The 23,501-nt window shown below is 41.4% G+C and overlaps 1 protein-coding gene across 1 annotated transcript in view; it reads right to left on the minus strand.

Moving 5' to 3' along the window:
- Positions 1 to 23,501, minus strand: part of LOC132816580 (E3 ubiquitin ligase RNF121) — a 76,100-nt gene that overhangs the window by 34,654 nt on the left and 17,945 nt on the right. Inside the window, exons 2-5 of the mRNA XM_060826365.1 lie at positions 21,141 to 21,178; positions 16,892 to 17,033; positions 10,055 to 10,209; positions 7,976 to 8,083 (exon numbers count right to left, since the gene is read on the minus strand). Coding sequence (XP_060682348.1) covers positions 7,976 to 8,083; positions 10,055 to 10,209; positions 16,892 to 17,033; positions 21,141 to 21,178 — 443 coding nt within the window. The remainder of the gene's footprint in view (positions 1 to 7,975; positions 8,084 to 10,054; positions 10,210 to 16,891; positions 17,034 to 21,140; positions 21,179 to 23,501) is intronic.

Raw genomic sequence — 23,501 nt, forward strand, 5'->3', positions numbered from 1 at the left:
ACCTTCCCATGCAATGCAGTCAGCTCATTTACCTCCCTCTCTCCTTTCTATCCAAGCCTCCAGACACACATTTGAGGTGAAGCAGTGAGTTACTTGCATTTTATTCCATCTAATCTGCTCACCACTTTCAATGTGGTCTCCTCTACAATGGGTGGGGGGAGGGGGTGGAGAAGAGAACAGAATCCCAAGCTGAGGGACCATTTTTGCCAAACACCTACATTGTGTCCATAAAAATTATCTTGAGCTTTCCAGTTACCTGCCACTTCAACATATCACTGTCTTCCCTAGCCAACATTTCTGTTTCAGGTCTGCTGCAGTGCTCCTGTGAATACAAGCTGAAAGAACAACATCTTGTCTTCCACTTAAGCACCTTATGGGCTTCAGGACTCAACATCAAGTTTAATAATTTTCAGAATGTGAATACCTCCATCATCTATTACCTACCCCTGCAACAGCTAACGCAGTTCATAGTCCCCATTATCACCTATTCAGCTTCTCTTCTTTCTTGGCTTTTTAAATGCTTTTGTCTGTCTACCCTTTTATCTCTGTCTTTCCCCTACCTACTCACTCCTTTTCCCATCGCTCTCCGCCATCAGCATTGCACCAGTTTTTAGCTGCTGCTAGATCTGAAGTGTCACTGGACTCTAAATGCTAGCTCTCCATTGATGCTGCCAGATTCTCCTGAGTTTTTCCAGAAACATCTAATTTTGTTTGTAATGCTTCTTTTGCACCCTCTAATTTCCTTCAATTGTCCCATGTGTGTTTAAGTGCTGCCCATTAAAACATTATAGTCCAACTGCAATCAATTCTAACATCAATGCATTGCAATTACTCCCTCCCCTAGTGTTTCTAGTCTGCCAGTCACTTTTACAGGTGAAGGTTCAGGGTGGAGGGGTGGAATCGCGCATCATTTTCTCCTTGATCCCCTCAGTAAGTAGCTGACTGTCACAGGCCTCACCCTTTTGGGTGTTCCTCTATAGCTGCAGCAGGCTGCATTTGTGCCACGTCTCACTGTATTTGACAGCAGGCAGCCTGGGCTTCTTAAGGGAGAAACACCGCCATCCACAGGCTCTATGGCCTCATTACAGCTCAAGTGTACACACAACAAATTATGGTGTTTACCCAATAGAAACGGGCCCAACAGGTCTCTATGGTGCTTACACTTGTCAAGCCTCCTCCCTACCCCATTGCAGTGTATCACCACATCCTTTCCTTGCTCATGTTTAGGCAGATTCCCTCAAAACAGATCTATGCTTCTTTCACTCCAATACTCTCAGACCTTTACAGCACAGAAGAAAGCCATTCAGCATAACATGCCTACACCATTCAGAGACCTGATTGCATTAATCCCATTTTCCACTCACGGCTCACAGCCCTGGAAGCTATGACATTGCAATTGAATATCTAAATACTGCTTAAATATTATGAGTGTATCTAACTCAACCACGCTTTTAGGGGGTGAGAGTCTGGAACTCACCATGTTCCGAGTGAAAAGATTTATCCTCAACTCTCCTCTTAGTCTTCCTACTTACTGCTGACTTTATAGAATCACAATGCATAATGGAAACAGACCCTTTGCTCAAACTTATCCATGCCAACCACATTCCCAAACTAAAGTAGCTTCACTTGCCTGTGCCTGGCTCATATCCCTCCAAACTGTACTTATCCAAATGTCTTTTAAATGCTGTAACTGTACCTGCATCTATCACTTCTTCTGGCAGTTCATTCCACATTCTGTGCAAAAACAAGTTACCCCTCATGTCCTTTTTAAATCTTTCTCTTCTCATTTTAGAAACACGCCCCCTAGTTTTGAACTCCCGCACCCTAGAGAAAAGAAACCTTGCTATGCATCTGATCATCATGCCTCATGGCAACCCTCAACCTCATATGCTCCACTTAGAAAAAGTGTCTCAGCCTATCTTTATAACTTAAACCTCCGATTCCCAGCAACATCCTGGTAAATCGTTTCTGAACCCTCTCTAATTTAATAACATCCTTCCAATGACAGGACGACCAGAACTGGACATAATGCAGAAGAGGCCACACCATCTCCCATCCAACCTGAACATGACGTCCTAACTCCATTATGCATAAGTTTTCAGCAATGAAGGAGAGTGTGCTAAATGCCTTCTTAACCACCCTGTCTACACGTGATGCAAATTTCAAAGAGAGTTATTTACCTGAACCCTAGGCGTCTCTTCCACTACATCACTATCCAGGAGCCTCCCATTAATTTTATAATTCCTGCCCTTGCTTGTTTTGACAAAGTGCAATATCTCACATTTATCCAAATTAAACTCCGTCTGCTACTCCTCAGCCCATTAACACAATTGATCAAGATATTTTTAGTAATCTTAGATAACCTTCTTCATTGTCCAGTACACCACCAATTTTGGTGTCATCTGCAAACGAACAAACATTCAAATCTATGCTCCTCATTACTGATCTCTCTATTAATGGAAAATGCCTTATTCACTCTACGTATGCCCATCAATCTTATACACCTCTGTCAGGTTTCCTTTCAACCATTGCTACTCCAAAGAAAACAATCCCAGCCTAACCAATTCTTCCTCACAGCTCAGACCCCCCCCCGCCCCAACACAGACAGCATCTAGTAAATCCCACCTGCACCCTCTCACATGTAATCACATCCTTCCTGTAATGTGGTGACTAGAATTACCTGCAGTACTCTATTTGTAGCCTAACCAGTATTTTATACAGTTCCAACATAACCATAGTGTAATCTCTTGGCTATGTTAGCAAATCCCCCACCCCCACAATGCATTACCTCACCCTTTTCCAGGTTAAATTCAATTTGTCACTGTTTTGCGCACATGACCACTCTACTGTTATCCTCCTGCAGTTTACAGCAATACTCCTCTCTACTTACCCCACTCTGGAGTTCACAGGTTATCTGCAAACTTCTTGATCATATCCCCTACATTTAAATCCAAGTAATTAGTGTACATCATAAACAGTAAGGGTCCCAGCACCCAGCCCTGCAAAATCCCACTGGAAACAGACTTCCAGGCACAGAAATATCTCTCTACCATTATCTGGTCTATCCTTTCCTCTTCTTTTTTTAAACACTGGGGCAATGTTAGCAGTCCTCAGTTTGTTAGCATCTCACCTGCGGCTAGAAACAATTTCAAATTTACTGTCTTAGCCCCTGCAATCTCCCTAAATTGCCTCCATAAACAACATGGAGTAAATCTCATTTGGCTTGCACATGTATCCTCTTTAAAGGCTGCTAAACCTGTTAAAAACCTCCAGGAAAGTTATCGCAGAGTACAACAGGATCTTGATCAGATGGGCCAAGGTATGGCAGATGGAATTCAATTTAGATAAATGTGAAGTACTGCATTCGGTAATGCAAGTTCATTGTTCCTTTAAGATGGAATCATAGGTAGGCAGGTTAGTGAGGAAGGTGTTTGATACACTTGTCTTTATTGGTCAGTTCGTCGAGTATAAGAGCTGGGAGGTTATGTTGCATGTCACTTATAGGACATTGGTTAGAGCATTTTTGGAATACTGCATTCAATTCTGGTCTCCCTGCTATAGAAAAGATGTTGTTAAACTTGAAAGGATGCAAAGAAGATCTACATGGATGTTCCATGGTTGAAGGGATTAAACTATAGGAAGAGGATTAATAGGCTATTTTGCCTGGACCATCATTGGCTGAAGGCTGGCCTTATGGAGGTTTGGAACATCACGAGCAGTGTGGATAGGGTAAATAGCTAAGGTATTTTTTCCAAGGTAGGGAAGGCCAAAACTAGAGAATATAGGTTTACGTTGAGAAGGTAAAGATTTAAAAAGGACCTAAGGAGCATTTTTTTCATGCAGAAGGTAATGCACATATGGAAACAGCTGCCAGAGGAAGTAGAGATTGGTACAATCACAACATTTAAAAGGCATCTGAATGGGTACATGAATAGGAAGGGTTTAGAGGGATATGGGCCAAGTGCTGGCACATGGGACTAGATTAATTTAGTATAGCTGGTCAGTATGGACACGTTGGACCAAAGGGTCTACACATCCGTGCTGTTCAACTCTATGATTCTAAATTATCTTCTTATAATGTGTCACAGTCTTCTGAATTCACATTTTCCTGAATTCCGTCTCGGATTTATTAATATCTTTCACCTTTATATGGAGTTGAAAATCATCCATGATTTTTGGAGGAGGAAATAAAGAAAAACTGCTTCAAGACGGAAGGTGGTGAAAGCAGGTTCAATTCTAACTTCAGTAGTGAATTGAATAAACATTTGAAGGTTGTTGGGATGTGTGGAAAGAGGCAAATGTAATCTGGTGCAGAGAAGAGTGGTGGATTCATTTTAATAGAAAGTAAGACAGAGAACTCAAAATAAAAGGTACAATTCTAAAGGGGGTGCAAGAGCAGAGGAAATCTTGGGATAAATGTGCATGAATCTACAAAGGTGACAGGGCAGACTGAGAAAGTTGAGAAACAGGTCAAGGAAAAGGGGCACATGTGGTTTAGAAAATTTGCAGGGCAAAATGTAAGGAACAAGCAAAGCAGAAATTGCTGGCAACTCTCATACCATCTGAGGACAGAAGACGGTTAATGTTTTGAAGGGGAAAGTGAGGACTGCAGAAGCTGGAGATCAGAGTAAAAAAAGTGTGGTGCTGGAAAAGCACAGCCAGTCTGGCAGCATCTGAGGAACAGGAGAGTCAACGTTTCAAGGTTAACCTCTCAAGTCCTGTATAGAAAAATAAGGAAGTTGAGGTGAACCTGTACAACACAGACCCTCTACTGGAGTACTGTGCCCATTTCAGGGTATAACACTTTAGGAAAGAATGGAAAGCTTTAGTGGGTCAACAGAACAGATTCATCAGAACAGTACCAGGAATGAGGGTCTTCAGGCGCCTGGGGAGAATGGAGAACGGAGAACAGAAGATAATCAAGAAGTGTAATACAGTTTGTGATTGTTCATTGAGAGAAACTGAACACAAAACTAAGGATGATATGCTTCAGTTACACAGGGAAATGGTAGAGGCCAGATCTCAAAAACTGTGAGCAAGTCTTGTTAAGGAAAGATGTAAATGTGTTGAAGGCGATTCTAGGAGTTTTATTGGATTGGTACCTGGAATGAACAGTGATGAATACAGGTTAGCATGCTGGCCTTATTTCCATTGTGGTTTAGAAAAGCAAAAGGTGATTTGATTGAAATGTGTAAGAAACTGAATGGTCTTGATAAGGTGGATATAGATTTCAAGTTTCTTCTTCTGGATGAATCCAGAACTAAGAGGCATACCTTTAAAACTAATGTTTGCATTTTTATGACTGAGATGAGGAGAAATTCTTTCTCAGTTGTGCATCTTTGGAACTCTCTGCCTCAGAGGGCACTGGAGGAGGGATCATTGAATATTTTTAAGGCAGAGGATCAATGGTTATATGGGTAGATGGGAATTCGACAAGCAAACAGATCAGCCATAATCTAACTGAATGCTAGAGCAAGCTTAAGGGACTGCATGGTGTACTGCTCCTCTTCATTTGTATGTATCTGGATAATCTGGGGCTGTTCTTCTTGAAGAGAAGGTTGAGAGGAGATTTGACAGAGGCATTTCAAGTTGTGAAGAGTCTGGACAGAGTAGAGTGGGAGAAACTGTTCCAATTGATGGAAGGATGAAAGACAAGGGGGCACAGATTTAAGATGATTGACAAAAGAACTAAAGGCAAAATGTGGAGAAACATCTTTACACAGGGAGTGTTGGGATCTGGAAGGGTCTGCACAATCTGAGTGTGTCGTGGAAGCACATTCAATTCGAACTTTCAAAAGGAACTGACTAATTATCTTAAGCGAAACAGTCTGCAGGGGAGGCAGGGGTGGGGGAGGAGAGGGAGAGAGTGGAACTAGGTGAGTGCTCTTGCAGAGAGCCAGCAAAGTTCCTCTCTGTGTTGTAACCATTTTATGTATTCAAAATTCCCATTGAAAAATTATATTCATGAGTTTAAGACAAATGATAAAGCTGTGAACATCTGTAGGTCCCAGGAAATCTCTACTCCACAATCACTCAGCATTTGCTTTTGCCAAGGAAGCAGCATAATGCAGAGTTGCACCTCCTTTCACTTCTGGAATGGACGATCAAAACCTGCTTATAGCTGATGGAAGTCCACTCTCACTGAAAGGCCCTATGGGTAAATAAGTCTAAACCCAACTGAGGAATGATAATATGACCCTCAGAGACTGGTAAACTTTTCTAAAAAAAAAAGTATCTCCACAACAACAAAGAAAACTGCTGGACAAGATTACAATTTAAAACTTTTTACTGCAACAAACCAACTAAAAAAAATCAACATTATTCAGATTAAAAGGTGAATAATACTTTAAATGAAAAGATGATTTCATTTTCAGCAGCCAATACAAGATTCTCCTTATGTAGTTACAATCACTCACATTCCCCCTGCACCAGTTGGGACTAAATACTTCTCTCAGTCTTTCCAACTGAGTCTCTGTTATGCAAGATCTCTCACTCAATCATTTCCAGCAAAAGCTGTATTCCTTCTGAAGTCCTGAGCCACATTTAGCACCAAGAAGGCACATATCCACAAACGTTCTCTTACACATGTCTTAACAGTGCTTATGGCACAGAATTTCCAGAGTCTCTTCTCCAACTCTTTTAAGTGGTTTGGTAGGCTCTAGCAACAAACATTGATGGGTCTTGTTCCTAGTCCACATTCCCTTGCCCTTTCTGTCTTCAGCTCTCTGCACTTTCCAATTAAATAGCAACCATTAACAGTCTTCATTCCATTCTACTGTCAGAGATCTGCTTTCAACAGCAGGGTCTGTTCAGAAAACCGTTCCATTCAAAGAAAACTTTGTTTGTATTCTGTCACCTAAGTATTCCATTTCCTGAATAAAAACCAAAAAGAACTATGGATGCTATAAATCAAACAAAACAGAAGTTGCTGGAAAAGTTCCAGCAGGTCTGAAAGTATCCGGGAAGAGAAATCAATTTTAATGTCTCGGGTCAGGTGACCCTTCCTCAAAGGAAGGGTCACAGGACCCAAAATGTTAACCTTATTTTATTTTTGCAGATGCTGCCAGATCTACTGCACTTTTCCAGTCACTTCTGGTTTTGTGTTTGTATTCCATAAAGACAGGTTAAAGAATAACAATGCCACAGGTTGTCCATTTATCCTTGCTTCTTGGCTGTTCCTAGCCACAGCAACCTCGGGTTATGCCTATTGATTGCATTACCAGAAAACCAAATTATTAGTCTGAGTACTCCCCAGCTCCTTTTTGGTTTAAATGGGACATTTCACGAAAGGCTTTTCACAGAACATGGGACATCACAATACCGACAGCTCAACCTTTCACAATATACCAACAATTAACAAGACATGAATTTGTGGAATTCTTTAATGCAGAGGGCTGGAAAAGCTGTGTCTGTAAGTATATTCAAGGCTGAAGTAGGCAGATTTTTAATCAGTAAGGGAAGCAAGGGTTATGGGGAAAAGGCAAGAAAATGGAGTGGAGGATTATCGGATCAGCCATGATCTCACCGAATGGCAGAGAAGACTCAATGGGCTGAATGGTCTACTTTTCCTCCGTTGTCTAGTGATCTAAGGAACCCAGCAATGTATTATTCTTTAACCTTTAATCTTTGCGCAGGAATGTTGGTATCAGTGGCAAGGCCCGTATTTACTTCCCATTCCAGTATTCCTGTGAAGGTGAAGGTGGAGATCTTTCAACCCCTGCAGTCAATGTGACAATGGTGGTTTCACAATTAACTTTGGCAAGGAATCCCAGGATATGAAACAATAACATTACCAAACAGCTTTTCGCAATCTTTCCTTTATATTTGACTTTGCTGCTGTGTGTTTGTTGCATCTCCACAGTAGAGAATTGTTCACTTACCTCAGGGCTACATAACTGCTTTTGACAACTGAAAAATTCTGATCCACATATTCAATCAGGTTTTATTAAAGGAAATTAAATATTAATATCCTTACCTAAATAATAAGTTTATGCCAAAGAGGGTGAACATTACTCCAGCATAGCCCACAATCCCACTAGCGTAACTTAATTTGTAGAGTAGGAGAAACCATTTATAAACCAGCCTGGAATAACAGGAAAGAAAGAGACAATGATTATCACCATCCTCGGGGTCATAAGTGATCAGAAACTGAACTGGTCATAAATATTATGGCTATAAAAATAGGTGCAAGACTAAAAATTCTGTAATTTGAAACACACCTCTGTCTTCCCATAGCCTGTCCTCCATCTATAAAGCATTCATCTTGATGGAATACTTCCCATTTGCCCAGATGAGTGCAGCTCTAACAACAATTAAGGAGCTTGGCACCGTTCAGGACAAACTTGCGGCAGTGGTAGCCTCTCACCAATGTCAAAATTCACTCCCTTCATCGCTGACGCACAAAGGAAGCAGCATGTATAACCTACAACATGCTCCTCCTAAATCCACAACTTCTGCCATTAAGAGGAGCATAGAAAACAGATGTATGAAAACACCACCATCTGCAAGTTTCCATCTGACCCCAACTTCGGTTCTGTTGAACTCCTAACAGACTTGAAATATTAATTGCTTTTCTCGCCAATAGATGCTGCCAGACTTGCTGATTTTGCCCGGTATTTTAAGAACTGGGAATACAACTGGCATGTCTTCACTGCTATCGGGTCATAATCCCAAAACTCCCTCCTTAACAGTATCGTGGGTGTTCCTATACCATGGACTGCGGTGGTACAATGTGGCAGTTCATCATCACCTTCAAGGTCAATTAGAAATGGCAAGAAATATGGGCATAGCCAGAAAAGCTCATATTCCATAAACAACTTTTAAGAAGTGTATAAAGTCTTGCAAGACGAGTTGGGCTATCTGGTGAACTCAAGCACGAAACTGCTTGTATTAACTGCTTTCTCATCCAGTCTGATAATGCAAAATAAGAGGAGGCTCATGTGAATAGTAAACATCAGCACAGACTAGTTCAGCCAAACAACCAGTTCTTTTTTAAAAAACGTTCACTCACAGGAAATGGGTATCACTGGCTAGGCAAGCATGCACTGTACACCCCTAATTGTCCAATCAAAATTGCTGTCTCTGGAGTCACATGTAGGCAATTTCTTTCCCTAAAGGACCTTAGTGAACCCGGTGGCTTTTAATTCAACTGATGAGTTTCATGGTCACCATTACTGAGACAAGCTTTCTATTGTAAACTTAATTACTTAGTAGAACTAAAATTCCTCTCCTCCTGAAGGTGGACAAGTTACTTACGCTTCCCACCATAAACTAGCATTGCGTCAATTTGGCAATAAAAATCAGCTACCAGAAAGAGACTTCCAATTCGAACAGTAACTTTCCTCTGCAATAGGATGAGATGCCTGATTTAATGATACAGGGACAATTTGGAGTAACTTATTGACAACAAATGAGGAGTGGAGAGTGGGTAGGTTTACCAGGGAGTGGAAGCTGTGAGCTGGCAAAGAAGCAATAAGCATTGAGAAGTTTACAAGAGACGTCAGGAAGTACTCTGTCAGTACTGCACTGAATTGTTACTTAGACTAAATGCCCAAAAAGAAAAATATTGCGTTCATATAACATTCCACAACGTCACAATACCAAAGAATAGTAACCCTTGAGGACAATAGGATCGGTTTAACATCTAAAACACTGATGACGGTCCCCTGGCCCTCTGACAGGGTGACGCTCCCACAGGAGTAACCCTCTAATAGAGCAGTTCCCCCACAGCCCTGACCATCCAACAGGGACATGGCTGTGTGCATGTGAAAACACCGAATCATTATCTATAGCTGAAACAGAAATGGGAATAAAAAACATGGGGGGAAAAAACAAAAGAACTGAGGATACTGGAAATCAGAAACAAAACAAATTGCTGCAAAAGTCTGGCAGCAGGCGTGGACAGAAATCAGAGGTAACTTTTTGGGGCCCAGTGACACTTCTTCAGAGCTGATGGTAGTTAGGAAATAGTTGGTATTTACATAGAAGATGGGAATGATCAAACGGGATACAATTCCCCCCCCAACAGATCTGCCTCATTCACACAGCACATTACCTGGGCGTCGTTCCCTCCAATGGTTTTCGTGTTGCCCGGAAAGTAACAAATGCTGTAATTAATGAGAACAGCACCCAGATCACTAGGAACCTCCACCAGTGCAGTTTAGCTGTGAAATACAGGGGCACAACCCACATCTGGAATAGTGTCACGAGCTGCATGCGAACAGAAGACATGTTTAATGTAACACTCACAGTCAATACACGTGTGTGAGAGTGAGAGAGAGAGAGAGAGAGAGAGAGAGAGAGAGACAGACATACAGAATCCTTGTGACTGGAGACGCACCCCGCTGAGACTTTCACCTCAATAGCCTGGACTAGATCCTGGAGGTAAAATGGCAGTTCCCCAAAACAAATCATTGGGAAAAACATTCAAAGCTTGAGAGAAGATTTGTAGCTCGGGTGCTCGTTGTTGTGGTTCTGTTCGCCAAGCTGGGGGTTTTTGTTGCAGACGTTTCGTCCCCTTTCTAGGTGACATCCTCAGTGCTTGGGAGCCTCCTGTGAAGCGCTTCTGTGATGTTTCCTCCAGCATTATAGCGGTTTGTCGCTGACGCTTCCGGTTGTCAGTTCCAGCTGTCCGCTGCAGTTGCCGGTATATTGGGTCCGGGTCTGTGTTTGTTGATAGAATCTGTGGATGAGTACCATGCCTCTAGGAATTCCCTGGCTGTTCTGTTTGACTTGTCCTATAATAGTAGTGTTGTCCCAGTTGAATTCATGTTGCTTGTCATCTGCGTGTGTGGCTACTAAGGATAGCTGGTTGTGTCATTTCATGGCTAGTTGGTGTTCATGGATGCGAATCGTTGTGTCTTCCTGTTTGTCCTATCTAGTGTTTTGTGCAGTCCTTGCATGGGATTTTGTACATTATGTTGGTTTTGCTCATGCTGGGTATCGGGTCCTTTGTCCTGGTGAGTTGTTGTCTCAGAGTGACTGTTGGTTTGTGTGCGGTTATGAGTCCTAGTGGTCGTAGTTCGGCTGTCAATTCAGAAATGCTCCTGATGTATGGTAACGTGGCTAGTCCTTTGGGTTGTGGCATGTCCTAATTCCGTTGTCTTTCCCAACAGATGCCTAAGGGAAAGACAATGGAATGAGGACATGCCACAACCCAAAGGACTAGCCACACTACCATACATCAAGAACATTTCCGAATTGACAGCCAGACTACTACGACCACGAGGACTCATAACAGCACACAAACCAACAGCCACTCTCAGACAACTCACCAGGACAAAGGACCCGATACCCAGCATGAGCAAAACCAATGTAGTGTACAAAATCCCATGCAAGGACTGTACAAAACACTACGTAGGACAAACAGGAAGACACGTAACAATCCACATCCATGAACACCAACTAGCCATGAAATGACACGACCAGCTTTCCTTAGTAGCCACACACGCAGATGACAAGCAACATGAGTTCGAATGGGACAACACTACTATTATTGGACAAGCCAAACAGAGAACAACCAGGGAATTCCTAGAGGTATGGCACTCATCCAGAGATTCTATCAACAAACACATCGACTTGGACCCAATATACCGGCCACTGCAGTGGACAGCTGGAACTGACAACCGGAAGCAGCAGAGACAAACCACTACAAATGCCAGAAGAAAGATCACAGAAATGCTTCACAGGAGGCTCCCAAGCACTGAGGATGTCACCTAGACTGGGGACGAAACGTCTGCAACACAAATTCCCAGCTCGGCGAACAGAACCATAACATTCAAAGCTTCTCCCAGCCTGGCATTCTGCTTCTTTCGATGTCTTTGCTGCACCTAAAGTACTCTTGTAGCTTATTAAACCCCACTCACTGTAAGAGAATTTCATTTGCTGTCTGGTCTGAATTTGTGACTCACATTCACACAATAACTAAAGCCAAAATTATGCCCATTTTTACTGTGTTTGAAGGTTCTATCTCTTGAGGAAGAGTGTTTCAAGGAGAGACAAGATCACATGGCATTAAGGCATACTTCACTCGGAACCTGACAGCACAGCAGGAGGCCGTTCAGCCCATTTGGCAATACAGAAATAAAATTTTGATTTAAAGAGTGGCACGTTGCCAAAACGTTTTCCCTTTCACTCTTCAGGAGAAACATAAGAATTCCAAATTTGGCTGAGATTCCCCATTACTTTGTCCATAGCAAGGTCAGTCAGTTGCCAATTAGTGCCATTTTCCCCTGTACAATAAACTGTTGTAATAGTTTCAAATTTGGTATTCTTATACTGTCCTGATGAATGCAAGATGAAATGCTTAAGCAACACATCTATCTTTTCAGCAACACTCAGCCTGTGTGTCTTTGAAAGCCCTATCCAATTAATCTATTCCCCTGCTCTTTCCCCACAGCCTAACCATTTTGCTCCCTTCAAATATTTAACAAGTTCCTTTTTGAAGGTTCCTATTAGATCAGATTCGACTGACCCTTCAGGCAGCATCTTTCAGAACACAGAACTTGCAGCAGAAAAAAAAGTAAATCCCATTTACCATTTGCTAATTCTATTGTCAATTATCTCACATCTGCCTAGCAATGAAGGAGCAACTAAACAGAAAACTGCAGAATCAAAAGGTGTGGTGCTGGAAAAGCACAGCAGGTCAGGCAGCATCTGAGGGGCAGGAGAGTCAGAGTTTTGAGCAAAGGCCCTTCATAAGGAATGTGGGGAATATACATTTATTCCCCACATTCCTGATGAAGGGCTTATGCCCAAAACATTGAATCCCCTGCCCCTCGGATGCTGCCTGACCTGCTGTGCTTTTCCAGCACCACACTTTTTGACTCCGATCTCCAGCCTCATTCTCTCCAGAATACTGCAGAGCTTAATAGGAAGTTCCATAGAAGGGAAATTGCTTTTATTTATAGAGAACAATGCATTAACTGCTTGACAAAGAATAGTGATTAGAATAAAGATTGCATTAAATTAAGATGCAGAGCATTGCCACCTTTTTTTCTAATTCCTACATGAGCTTGCTGCTTCCTTCCTCCACAGTCTCTGCTAACCTCGCAATGTTCCTGAGATATCTGCATTTTAATTCTGGCCACTTGCACATTCCAGTCAAATTTGTCCCACCATTGAGGACCATATTTCCAGCTGCCAGGGCCCTAAGTTCTGGAATTCTTTCCTTACAGCTCTCCAGCTCACTTTCATCCTTCAAGATGCTGCTTCAAACCTACTTCTTTGAGCAAGCTTTTGCCTTAATATCTCCTTAAGTGACCTGGTGTCTCACTTTGTTTTTGAATGCTCCAGTGAAACACCATGGAACATTTCACTACATTAAAAATGCTATATAAATGTAAGTTGTTGGTGCTGCAAAGAAATTAGTATGGGCAATCGACAAATCCTAAAGATTCAGAAGGACAACAGGGGACTGGGGAAACTACATCACCATTCTCAGGAGAATAAAAGCAAACAGCTAGATCCTTCTTTCCGCCTCTCCTTGATTATCCCCTGAGCATTGGTTACCTGTTTTGTGCCTTGATGCAATCAACCCTGTTGGGAGCTATTCGCACTGCAGTATACGTGTTATTCTTACAGTCCGAGACAAGAAACATTTCAGCAGCGTTGAGCATATTTATGAGATCCTGGAAGGATTCTACATTTTTATGCTAATATTTCCAATCACCAGGTGTAGCCCATCCTCCACCACACACTTTCCTAGCTTTTTTTTTTATATTTATTCCTGTTAATCAGACATGACGAGTACATCATTTATTGGCCATTACTTGGGTGGTTTGCTAAGGCACTTCAGAAGGCAATTATCATCACTATTTCAGTGTTAATGGGTCAAATTCCCTCCTACCAGCTCCATGGGTATACCTGCACCATAACTGCAGCGCTGCATGGTAGCAGATCATCATCATTACCTTCTCAAGTAAATGCTGTTCTAGCCAATGACACCTATATCCAGTGAAATTATTTTAAGAATTAAGTTATTATTGGCCTAAGACTGGAGGCACATGACATACACACCCAGTACAGACAGTTGCTTTTTTTCTAAAGAGAATTGGTCACCATTATTGCATAACATCCAGCTCAGAGTCTGTTCCACTATTCAATTAGATCATAGCTGATTTGTTAATTAACTACATCCTTTAGTATCATAATCCAGAGACAAGAGTTTCTCTCCATCTATCCTACCAAATCCTTTGAATGTCTCCATTAAATGATTACTTAATCTACAAGGGAATACAAGTTTCAACTGTGCAATGTGTTCTCGCAATTTAACTCCCTTATTACGGTGTTAAAAATCACACAACACCAGGTTATAGTACAACAGGTTTATTTGGAAGGACTAGATTTCAGAGCACTGCTCCTTCAAAGGTGGTTCTCCTGATGAATGAGCAGCACTCTGAAACCTGGTGCTGTTGGACTATAACTAGGTGTTGTGTGATTTTGAACTTTGTTCACCTCAGTCCAACACCAGCACTTCCAAGTCATGGTCCTTATTATGAATATAGCAATATTCTGATGAATTGCAATACATCCACTCCATGGGCACTACATCTCCTGAAGACCAGGGACCAGAACGATGCAGTTATTTCAGATGGAGTCTCAATATTGGTTTATATGACTGAAGCTGTTTCTACTTTTTTGTATCTCCAATCCTGTGAAATAATAGAACGGGGGTTTCTTAAAATCGAAGTTCTCAAACTACCTTTGATGGGTTTTGAACTCTTGTTCTTCAGGTTATTCATTTAGTAACATATACACAAATGACTTAAGAGCAGAAACAGGCCATTTGGCCCTTTGAGTCCGTAGTGCTATGGCATTGTTAGTGAACTGCCACCCTGGTGTGGGCTTTGCCTCCAGGAGGATATTTGTTCCTGATGTGGCAATGTTTATGCTAGATCCCATAACATAAGAACTGGACATGGCTAACTTAGTATTGAAAGCTTCAACAGATGTTTATCACAACTCATAATATATATGAATATTACAATTTAGATTAGGTCATTTTATAAAAGTTAACATTAGGTTAATATTAAGCTAATTACATCATGCTTCAAGTGGCTCCCAGTTAAGGTGAAGCCTGAGACCTTTCTCCCTTCAGGTCACACACACTGTTTAAATAAGACATGAGCATTTTTCTTAAAGATATGCTGTGTACTAACTAACACATGGCATAACTGAGCTTGTTCTGCCATTCATTAAGGTTATAGCTGATCTATTTGTGCTTTGAATTTCACATTCCCATCTACCCCCAATAACCTACCTTCATTGGTCAATATGCACGTTCAAATTTCCTTAGCTCCATACATTATAAGATTGGTCTTATCAGCAACCTTGTAAATAGGGCCCAAGCAACTTGTTCATATCCTGTGGGATAACAATCACCCTAATCAGATCATTTCTCACTCAATATCGCACAAAATCATGAATGGGCCCAAACTCCCTCATATGGTCCTGTCAAGTGCCCAGTATACCTCAGATAACCCTGGAAAGGCAAAATATCTCAAACGCTTGAACAAGTGAGGTACACTTTCCCACACTGTACATCACCTGCCAGATTTCTGCCCACTCATTCAACCTATCAATATCCATCCACAACTGCTTTATCTATCTTTGGATCACTAGCAAATTTAGCTACTGTGCATTTGCCAGCTGGCCACGCTTTTATCCATACTAACCTGTACTCCCTATACCATAAGGTGAAAATTCTTCAGCCAGAGAGTGGGGAATTTATGGAATTCATTGTCAAAGAAGGCTGTGGAGGCCAGGTCATTGAGTACATTTAAGACTGAGATAGACACGTTCTTGATTATCAAGAGGATCAAGGGATATGGGGACAAAGCAGGTGAATGGGGCTGAGAAACATATCAGCCATGATTGAATGGCAGAGCAGACTCGATGGGCTGAATGGCCTAATTTCTGCTCCTATGTCTTATAGCCTTATAAGCTCTAAGTTTGCAACTTTTGTGGCACTTTTACAAATGCCTTCTGGGAATCCAAGTTCAGAGCAACTACTGGCTCCTTGATATCCACAGCACGTTAGTCCTTCAAAAGAGCTCCTTAAAAATCGGTGAAATGCAATTTTTCTTGCACAATTCCCTATGACAATTCTTAGCAACAACCTGGAGTATTTCTAAATGCCAAGATATAAACTCCTCATTAATCGATTAACATCTTCTCTCGAAAATATCAAGCTAACTGGTCTATATTTTCCTGTTTGCTGTTTCACTATCTCCTTGAGTAGACATGTCATATATGGCACTTTTCAATTTCATGGAACTTATCCAGAAACAGAAACTTTGAAAAATTAATAGCAACACACCACTATCTCATTTTAAATCTCTGTTAAGACCTTAGGATGAAGCCCATCAGGCTCCAATGACTTGCAAGTTCACAGGTTATTCAGTTACTCAGTACCACTTCCCTCTCCTTTCCATCTCCTGATTTACAGCTATTACTGGAATAATTTTTCCATCCTCAAGAGTGAAGACAGAAAACAAAATTTGCTCACGTCATCTATTTCACAGGAACAAAAGGAATAAGAGTATGTCATTCAGCATCTCTTGCCTGTTCCATCATTCAATGGCTGATCTATGGCTTAACTACACAGATCCACTTTTTTCATATCCCTTAACACCTTTGCCTAACAAAAATCTATCTATCTACAATTAATTTCCCATTCTCACTCTAGATCATCAACATTCACTCTTTAAAAATACCAATAGAAACTTTTGATATTTGTTATTATATTTCTAGCCAGCTTTTTCACATACATTAATTACTTGCTCCTGATCAACTATTTACTCTTTCTCTAGAATTCTTTCTGCTCTGTCCAATCATCTGACCTGCCAATCATCTTTTAATGCTGCCTTGTATGAAATAAATACACCCTTACATTGTAGGACTTGGCATGTCTCTGCTTCCACTGGACGAGAAGAATCTGTGCAACCACCAAGGTAACAATGAGAATGAGCACCATCTCTGCATGCATCGCCTCGTGCCCTCGATGCTTGGCATGCATCCGTGCATGTTCCACCCTGCAACAAAACAAAGCGCAGTAAAATAGAAAGTGACAATTAGGATATGTCAATGTTTGAAAGATCTTGCATCAATGCAAGTTTTCTCTTCGTTTTCGTGGCCACGGGTTGTCCTAAAGCAGTTGAGAGATGCTACCGCAGCAGTAATAACACTGGGCCAGTAATCCAGAAACACAAGCTCAAACCCGACCATGGCAGCAGACGGAATTTAAATATGATTAATTGACAAATCTGGAACAAAAACTCGTCTCAGTGGGTGACCACACATCTCAAGGACTGCAGCTGCTTAAGAAGGCAGCTCACCACCTACCTTCCCCAGCGCAATTCAGAATAAGCAACAAATAGAACATAGAACACAGAATAATAGCGCAGAACAGGCCCTTCGGCCCTCAATGTTGCACCGATCTGTGAACTATTCTCAGCTCGTCTCCCTACACTATCCCAAAATCATCCATGTGCTTATCTAAGGATTGTTTAAATCTCCCTAATGTGGCTGAGTTGACTACCTTAGCAGGTAGGGCATTCCACGCCCTTACCACTCTCTGCGTAAAGAACTTGCCTCTAACATCTGTCTTAAATCCATTACCCTTCAATTTGTGGTTATGTCCTCTCGGACAAGCTGATGTCGTCATCCTAGGAAACAGTATTTCACTGTCTCCCCTATCTAATCCTCTGATCATCTTGTATGTCTCTATCAAATCCCCCTTAGCCGCCTTCTTTCCAATGAGAACAGACCCAAGTCTCTCAGCCTTTCCTCATAAGACCTTCCCTCCAGACCAAGCAACATCCTGGTAAATCTCCTCTGCACCTTTTCCAATGCTTCCACATCCTTCCTGTAATGGGGCGACCAGAACTGTACACAATATTCCAAGTGTAGCCGCACCAGCGTTTTGTATAGTTAAATGAAAATAAATCTTTGCAATGAATTAAATGCTTATTGAAGAGTCACAATTGCTAGAATTACATAACATCACATGAAAACAAAATTACAGGCCAGTTCTAGCTCAAACTGTCCAAGCTAACATTTATGCACCCTATGAGCCTTCTCCCAACCCATCCAACTCTACTAGCTTAAAGTCGTGTTCCTTCCCCATCAGCAGCTTACCTAGAGTCCCTTTAAATACATTTTATTTGCCTCAACCATTCCTTGGCAGCCAGTTACATATTCTCAATATTTTCTGAGTAAAAAAGTTTCTTTTTACTTTTAGGCGGAGCTGTGGCTCTACATAATTTAACTCACTCAGCCTTGACACAGTTATGATGTCATGTTATGGAGTCAAACATATAGTCTAGGGGAACTATTCATTCCCTCTTATAAATAAAATGTTGTAATAACTACTTGCAAAATGGATGCTCATTATAGTAAAGATGAGAGGGTTGCTGTGATGACCATACAAAGGTTTTAGAAATTACATAAAATTGATGGCTATTGGGATTGCTCTTTCCACGTGTGGGAACTTTCTCTGTGCCTAGTATCAAAATAACTTTAATTTATATTACTTTATTTAAATATAATAATTTGAATTGTTAGTCATTAATTATTGTTAGATATTAGATCAGCTTCTTTACAGCGGGCTTCTATATTCAAGAGGAAAGAACCCAGTCTCTTAATCCTTTTGTTACAAAGTTGAAAGACTATATGGTCACTTTAAGAGAGATGTGCCTTTTCTGAGGAAAGATTGGAACAGCACGTGTTTCTGTGATTAGCTTGACAGGTGCAGAGAATGATGAGAATTGATAATACGTAACCATCAGCATGGAGTTGTATTTTGATGTTGAGACAACTGGATTTGAATTTAACCAATTAATTTAAAATTATGCCCAGGATACCAAAAAACCAACTGAATTTTAACTTGATCGTATTGACAACATCAGACCAACGAGAGGATACAAGTCTTGGGGATTTAAAAAGGCCATTTTGAAAATTAGTCACAACAACTGCCATTGAACATGACAGCACATCTGAAAGGACTCTCAAAGAAATCTCTCAGTAGTCACCATCAAAGGTACCTTTTCCAGTAGAAAAACAGTAAAAAAAAATTTAAGGCAACAGCTCAGTGAGAAGACATTAGATTTGAAAAACCGGAAGGAAGACAGCATAAGAGACTGTATGAGCTTTGAGAGGTTAAATTAATTTAATGTTTAATAATTGTGTTATTTGAGCAGCATTTTAATAGAATTATGTTCAGATAGCGATTAGTTGAGAAAAAGGGAACTCAGACTTGTTAATGGTTCCTGGAAAGTAAAAAACAGTACAGCATAGTACAGGCCCTTCGGCCCTCAATATTGTGCAGACCTTTTATCCTGCTCTAAGATCAAACTAACCCACATACCTGACATTTTACTATCATTTTTGTTCCCTGTTAGAGCCAAGAAAATAAACTTTAATTTTTCTATAAACTGGGAAATCAGGGTTTTCTTTCCCTCGCTCACGTTTTAATCAGATTATGAGGGAGACTAGCTTTTCTGGGTGTCTTAGTTTTAATTAGCAGAGGGTTTCGACTCCGCGTCGTAACACTACCTAACAGCTAAAACCTGGCCGCATTGGCTATCGGCCTTGAAAATCTCTTTCAAATGCTTACCTCATGTGTGACTTCCTCCTCTACGTACTCTGGTGATTAGAACTGCACATACATATAAACATGAATTACAAGCACGAGGCAATTGGCCCCTTCAGTCTGCTCTAACATTCGAGAAGGCCATGATTATGGCCTCAACTCTACACTCTTGCCTAACGTCGGACTTCCTCACAATGCCAACAAAAATCAATGACGTATGAAGTACGGGGTTCCAGTTCCACACAGCAAGATCACATAACAGCAGTGAAATAAGTATCTACGTTAACTGATTTAGTGAAGTTGGTTGAGGGTTAAAACTTGGAATTAACATGTCAAATGGACAGACGCCCAGAGACCGGGGTATCATCTGTTGCATTATTTAAAAATGCAATTAAAATTACTTAAAAAAAAGTTTTTAACAAAAATTAACTTGATTCACATTAAGTAAAACCTCATCTTTCCCAGAACGAATACACAATTTCTAAAATCTGTGCTTGCTCTCTATCGCAAAGCGCTCACTTCCCGTAAGAAATCTCATGCAAGAGTATTTTGTCGGCAGGTAATATAACATTTTATTTATATCTAAAACAAAAAAAGAAAAATTAGTTCCTCTTTAACCACATGGTAGACTCCATAACATTACAAAAATTAAGGCTTGGTGGGTTAAACAATGTGGAACCACTGACTCCAAGATCCCCGATGACATGTGCTGAGTCAGTGCCTTAGCTGGGGGAACATGATGAGGCAGCATGCCCGGATTTGGGCATTTTGGGTGAATATTGAGTAGACATACCACTGTAACAGGACATGATGTCCTACAGTCAAATAGAATGCGAATGCTCACTAACAGCTTGGACGGATCTCCACTTTGACAGCAATCATTACTTGTTTTTTTGGAAAAAGGTTAAGAGCTAGTCTCTAAAATACAAATTTACTGCATTTCTTTTTGTCCAGAGTTTGGGGTCATTGCTGGCTAGACCAGGATTTACAGCCTATACATGGCCTTGAGGAAGTGGTGGTGGGTCAGCTTCTTGAAATATAAATGAGTGCCGTTTTCAGCTATTTCAGAGGGTAGGTAAAAGTCAAGCAGGTCCAATGCCACATCAAGGCTTGACCTGGTAAGGATGGCAGATTTCCTTCCCTAAAGGGAAAGACAGCAAGCCGATGGGTTTTTATTAATATTTTTAAGAAATGATCCAATAGCTGCCCCATCACGACTACTGAAACTCACATTTCATTATAGATGTATTGAACTGACAGAGATTTCAGAGCACCACTAGTATTTGTGGAACTGCACTTTGACATTCAGAAAGCAAGCCATCCTAACTCTTTGAGAAGTGAAAATATTTTACCAATGCACCAATCAAAATCCACCATTATTGAGAGAAGTGAGATCACTACCTCAAGTCTTCTCATACATCAAAAAAAAAGTCCTTCCCCCATTCAGTCTTTCATGGCAGTTATGGAAAACACAGCTCCACTTCCTTGTAGATCTCCTCTGCATCCTCACATTGCCTTGATCTCCCATTTAACTAAACATGTCACTCACCTCCATCTCTCCTCTGGTGATAGGCCTGTGAGATCAATCTGAAAGAGATAGGGAAATATATTAGTAGCAAAGATTTGTTTAGGTTAAATTGTATTTTTACACAGCAATAGCTTCAAAGGACAGGGGGATTTTGCGAAACCCTCTCCTAAATATCCCAATCAAAGTTCCACCTCTCAACCTGGGCGGCATGGTGGCACAGTGGTTAGCACTGCTGTCTCACAGCGCCTGAGACCCGGGTTCAATTCCCGACTCAGGCGACTGACTGTGTGGAGTTTGCACGTTCTCCCCGTGTCTGCGTGGGTTTCCTCCGGGTGCTCCGGTTTCCTCCCACAGTCCAAAGATGTGCAGGGGTACTTGGCTGCTATCCCTCCAAACTTTCCTATTCATGCATTCATCCAAATGTCTTTTAAACATTCTAACTGTACTTGAAACCCCACTTCCTCGGACGGTCTATTCCACAATTGAAACACTTTTTGTAAAAGTGTTGTCCCTTATATCATAGAATCATAGAGATGTACAGTATGGAAACAGACCCTTCGGTCCAACCTGTCCATGCAAACGAGATATCCCAATCCAATCTAGTCCCACCTGCCAGCACCCGGCCCATATCCCTCCAAACCCTTCCTATTCATATATCCATTCAAATGCCTTTTAAAATGTTGCAATTGTACCGGCCTCCACCACTTCCTCTGGCAGTTCATTCCATGCACATACCACCCTCGGCGTGAAAAAGTTGCCCTTTAGGTCTCTTTTATATCTTTCCCCTCTCACTCTAAACCTATGCCCTCTAGTTCTGGACTCTCCCACCCCAGGGAAAAGACTTTGTCTATTTAGTAGTGCTGGAAGAGCACAGCAGTTCAGGCAGCATCCGAAGTGCAGCAAAATTGACATTTCGGGCAAAAGCCCTTCATCAGGAATAAAGTTCCAGCACCAGTAATCCAGAATCTGGGTTTCCAGCATCTGCAGTCATTGTTTTTACCACTTTGTCTATTTATCCTATCCGTGGCCCTCATAACTTTGTAAACCTCTATAAGGTCACCCCACAACCTCCGACACTCCAGGGAAAACAATCCCAGCTTATTCAGCTTTCCCTATAGCTCAAATCTTCCAATCCCAGCAACATTCCTGTAGATCTTTTCTGAACCCTTTCAAGTTTCACAACATCTTTCTGATAGGAAGGAGACCACAATTGCCTGCAATATTCCAACAATGGCCTAACCAATGTCCTGTACAGCCGCAACATGACCTCCCAACTCCTGTACTCAATACTCTAAAGGAAAGCATACCAAATGCCTTTTGCATGATCCTATCTACCCGTGACTCCACTTTCAAGGAGCTATGAATCTGCACTCCAAGGTCTCTTTGTTCAACAACACTCCCTAGGACCTTACCATTAAGTGTATAAGTTCTGCTAAGATTTGCTTTCGCAAAATGCAGCACCTCACATTTATCTGATCAAGATCCTGCTGTAATCCAGTGGACCTCCAATTTTGGTGCCATCTGCAAACTTACTAACTATACCTCTCATGCTCACGTCCATATCACTTATATAAATGATGAAACTCCACTGGTCACCGGCCTCCAATCTGAAAAACAACCTTCCACCACCACCCTCTGTCTTCTACCTTTCAGCCAAATCTATATCCAAATGGCTAGTTTTCCGTGTGTTTTGAGAGATCTAACCTTGCTAACCAGTCTCCCATGGGGAACCTTGTCGAACACCCTACAGCTTTGCCCTCATCAATCTTCTTTGTTAGCTCTTGAAACAATTCAGTCAAGTTTGTGAGACAAGATGACGATCCCTAATCAGTCCTTGCCTTTCCAAATACATGTACATCCTGCTCCTCAGGATTCCCTCCAACAACTTGCCCACCACATGATGTCAGGCTCACTGGTCTACAGTTCCCTGACTTGTCCTTAACATTCTTCTTAAACAGTGGCACCACATTAGCCAACCTCCATCTTTGGGCACCTCACCTGTGACTATCTATGAAACAAATATCTCAGCAAGAGGCCCAGCAATCACTTCCCTAGCTTCCCATAGAGTTCTAGGGTACACCTGATCAGGTCCTGGGGATTTATCCACCTTTATGCATTTCAAGACGTCTTTTTAAAATCTTTCTCCTTTCACTTTAAAAATATGCCCACTAGTTTTGAACTCCTCTACCCTAGGGAAAAGAATCTTGCTATTCACCTTAGCTATGCCCCTAATCACTTTATAAGACCCTAACAAACAGGAGTGGAAGTAAGGCCATTCGGCCCAATGAATCCACTCTGCCATTCAATCGTGGCTAATGGGCATTTCAACACCATTTATCTGCACTCTCCCCATAAACCTTCAAGGTAACCCTTCAACCCACT

The sequence above is a fragment of the Hemiscyllium ocellatum genome, chromosome 6 (assembly GCF_020745735.1).
Source record: "Hemiscyllium ocellatum isolate sHemOce1 chromosome 6, sHemOce1.pat.X.cur, whole genome shotgun sequence".
In the NCBI taxonomy this organism is placed as follows: domain Eukaryota; kingdom Metazoa; phylum Chordata; class Chondrichthyes; order Orectolobiformes; family Hemiscylliidae; genus Hemiscyllium; species Hemiscyllium ocellatum.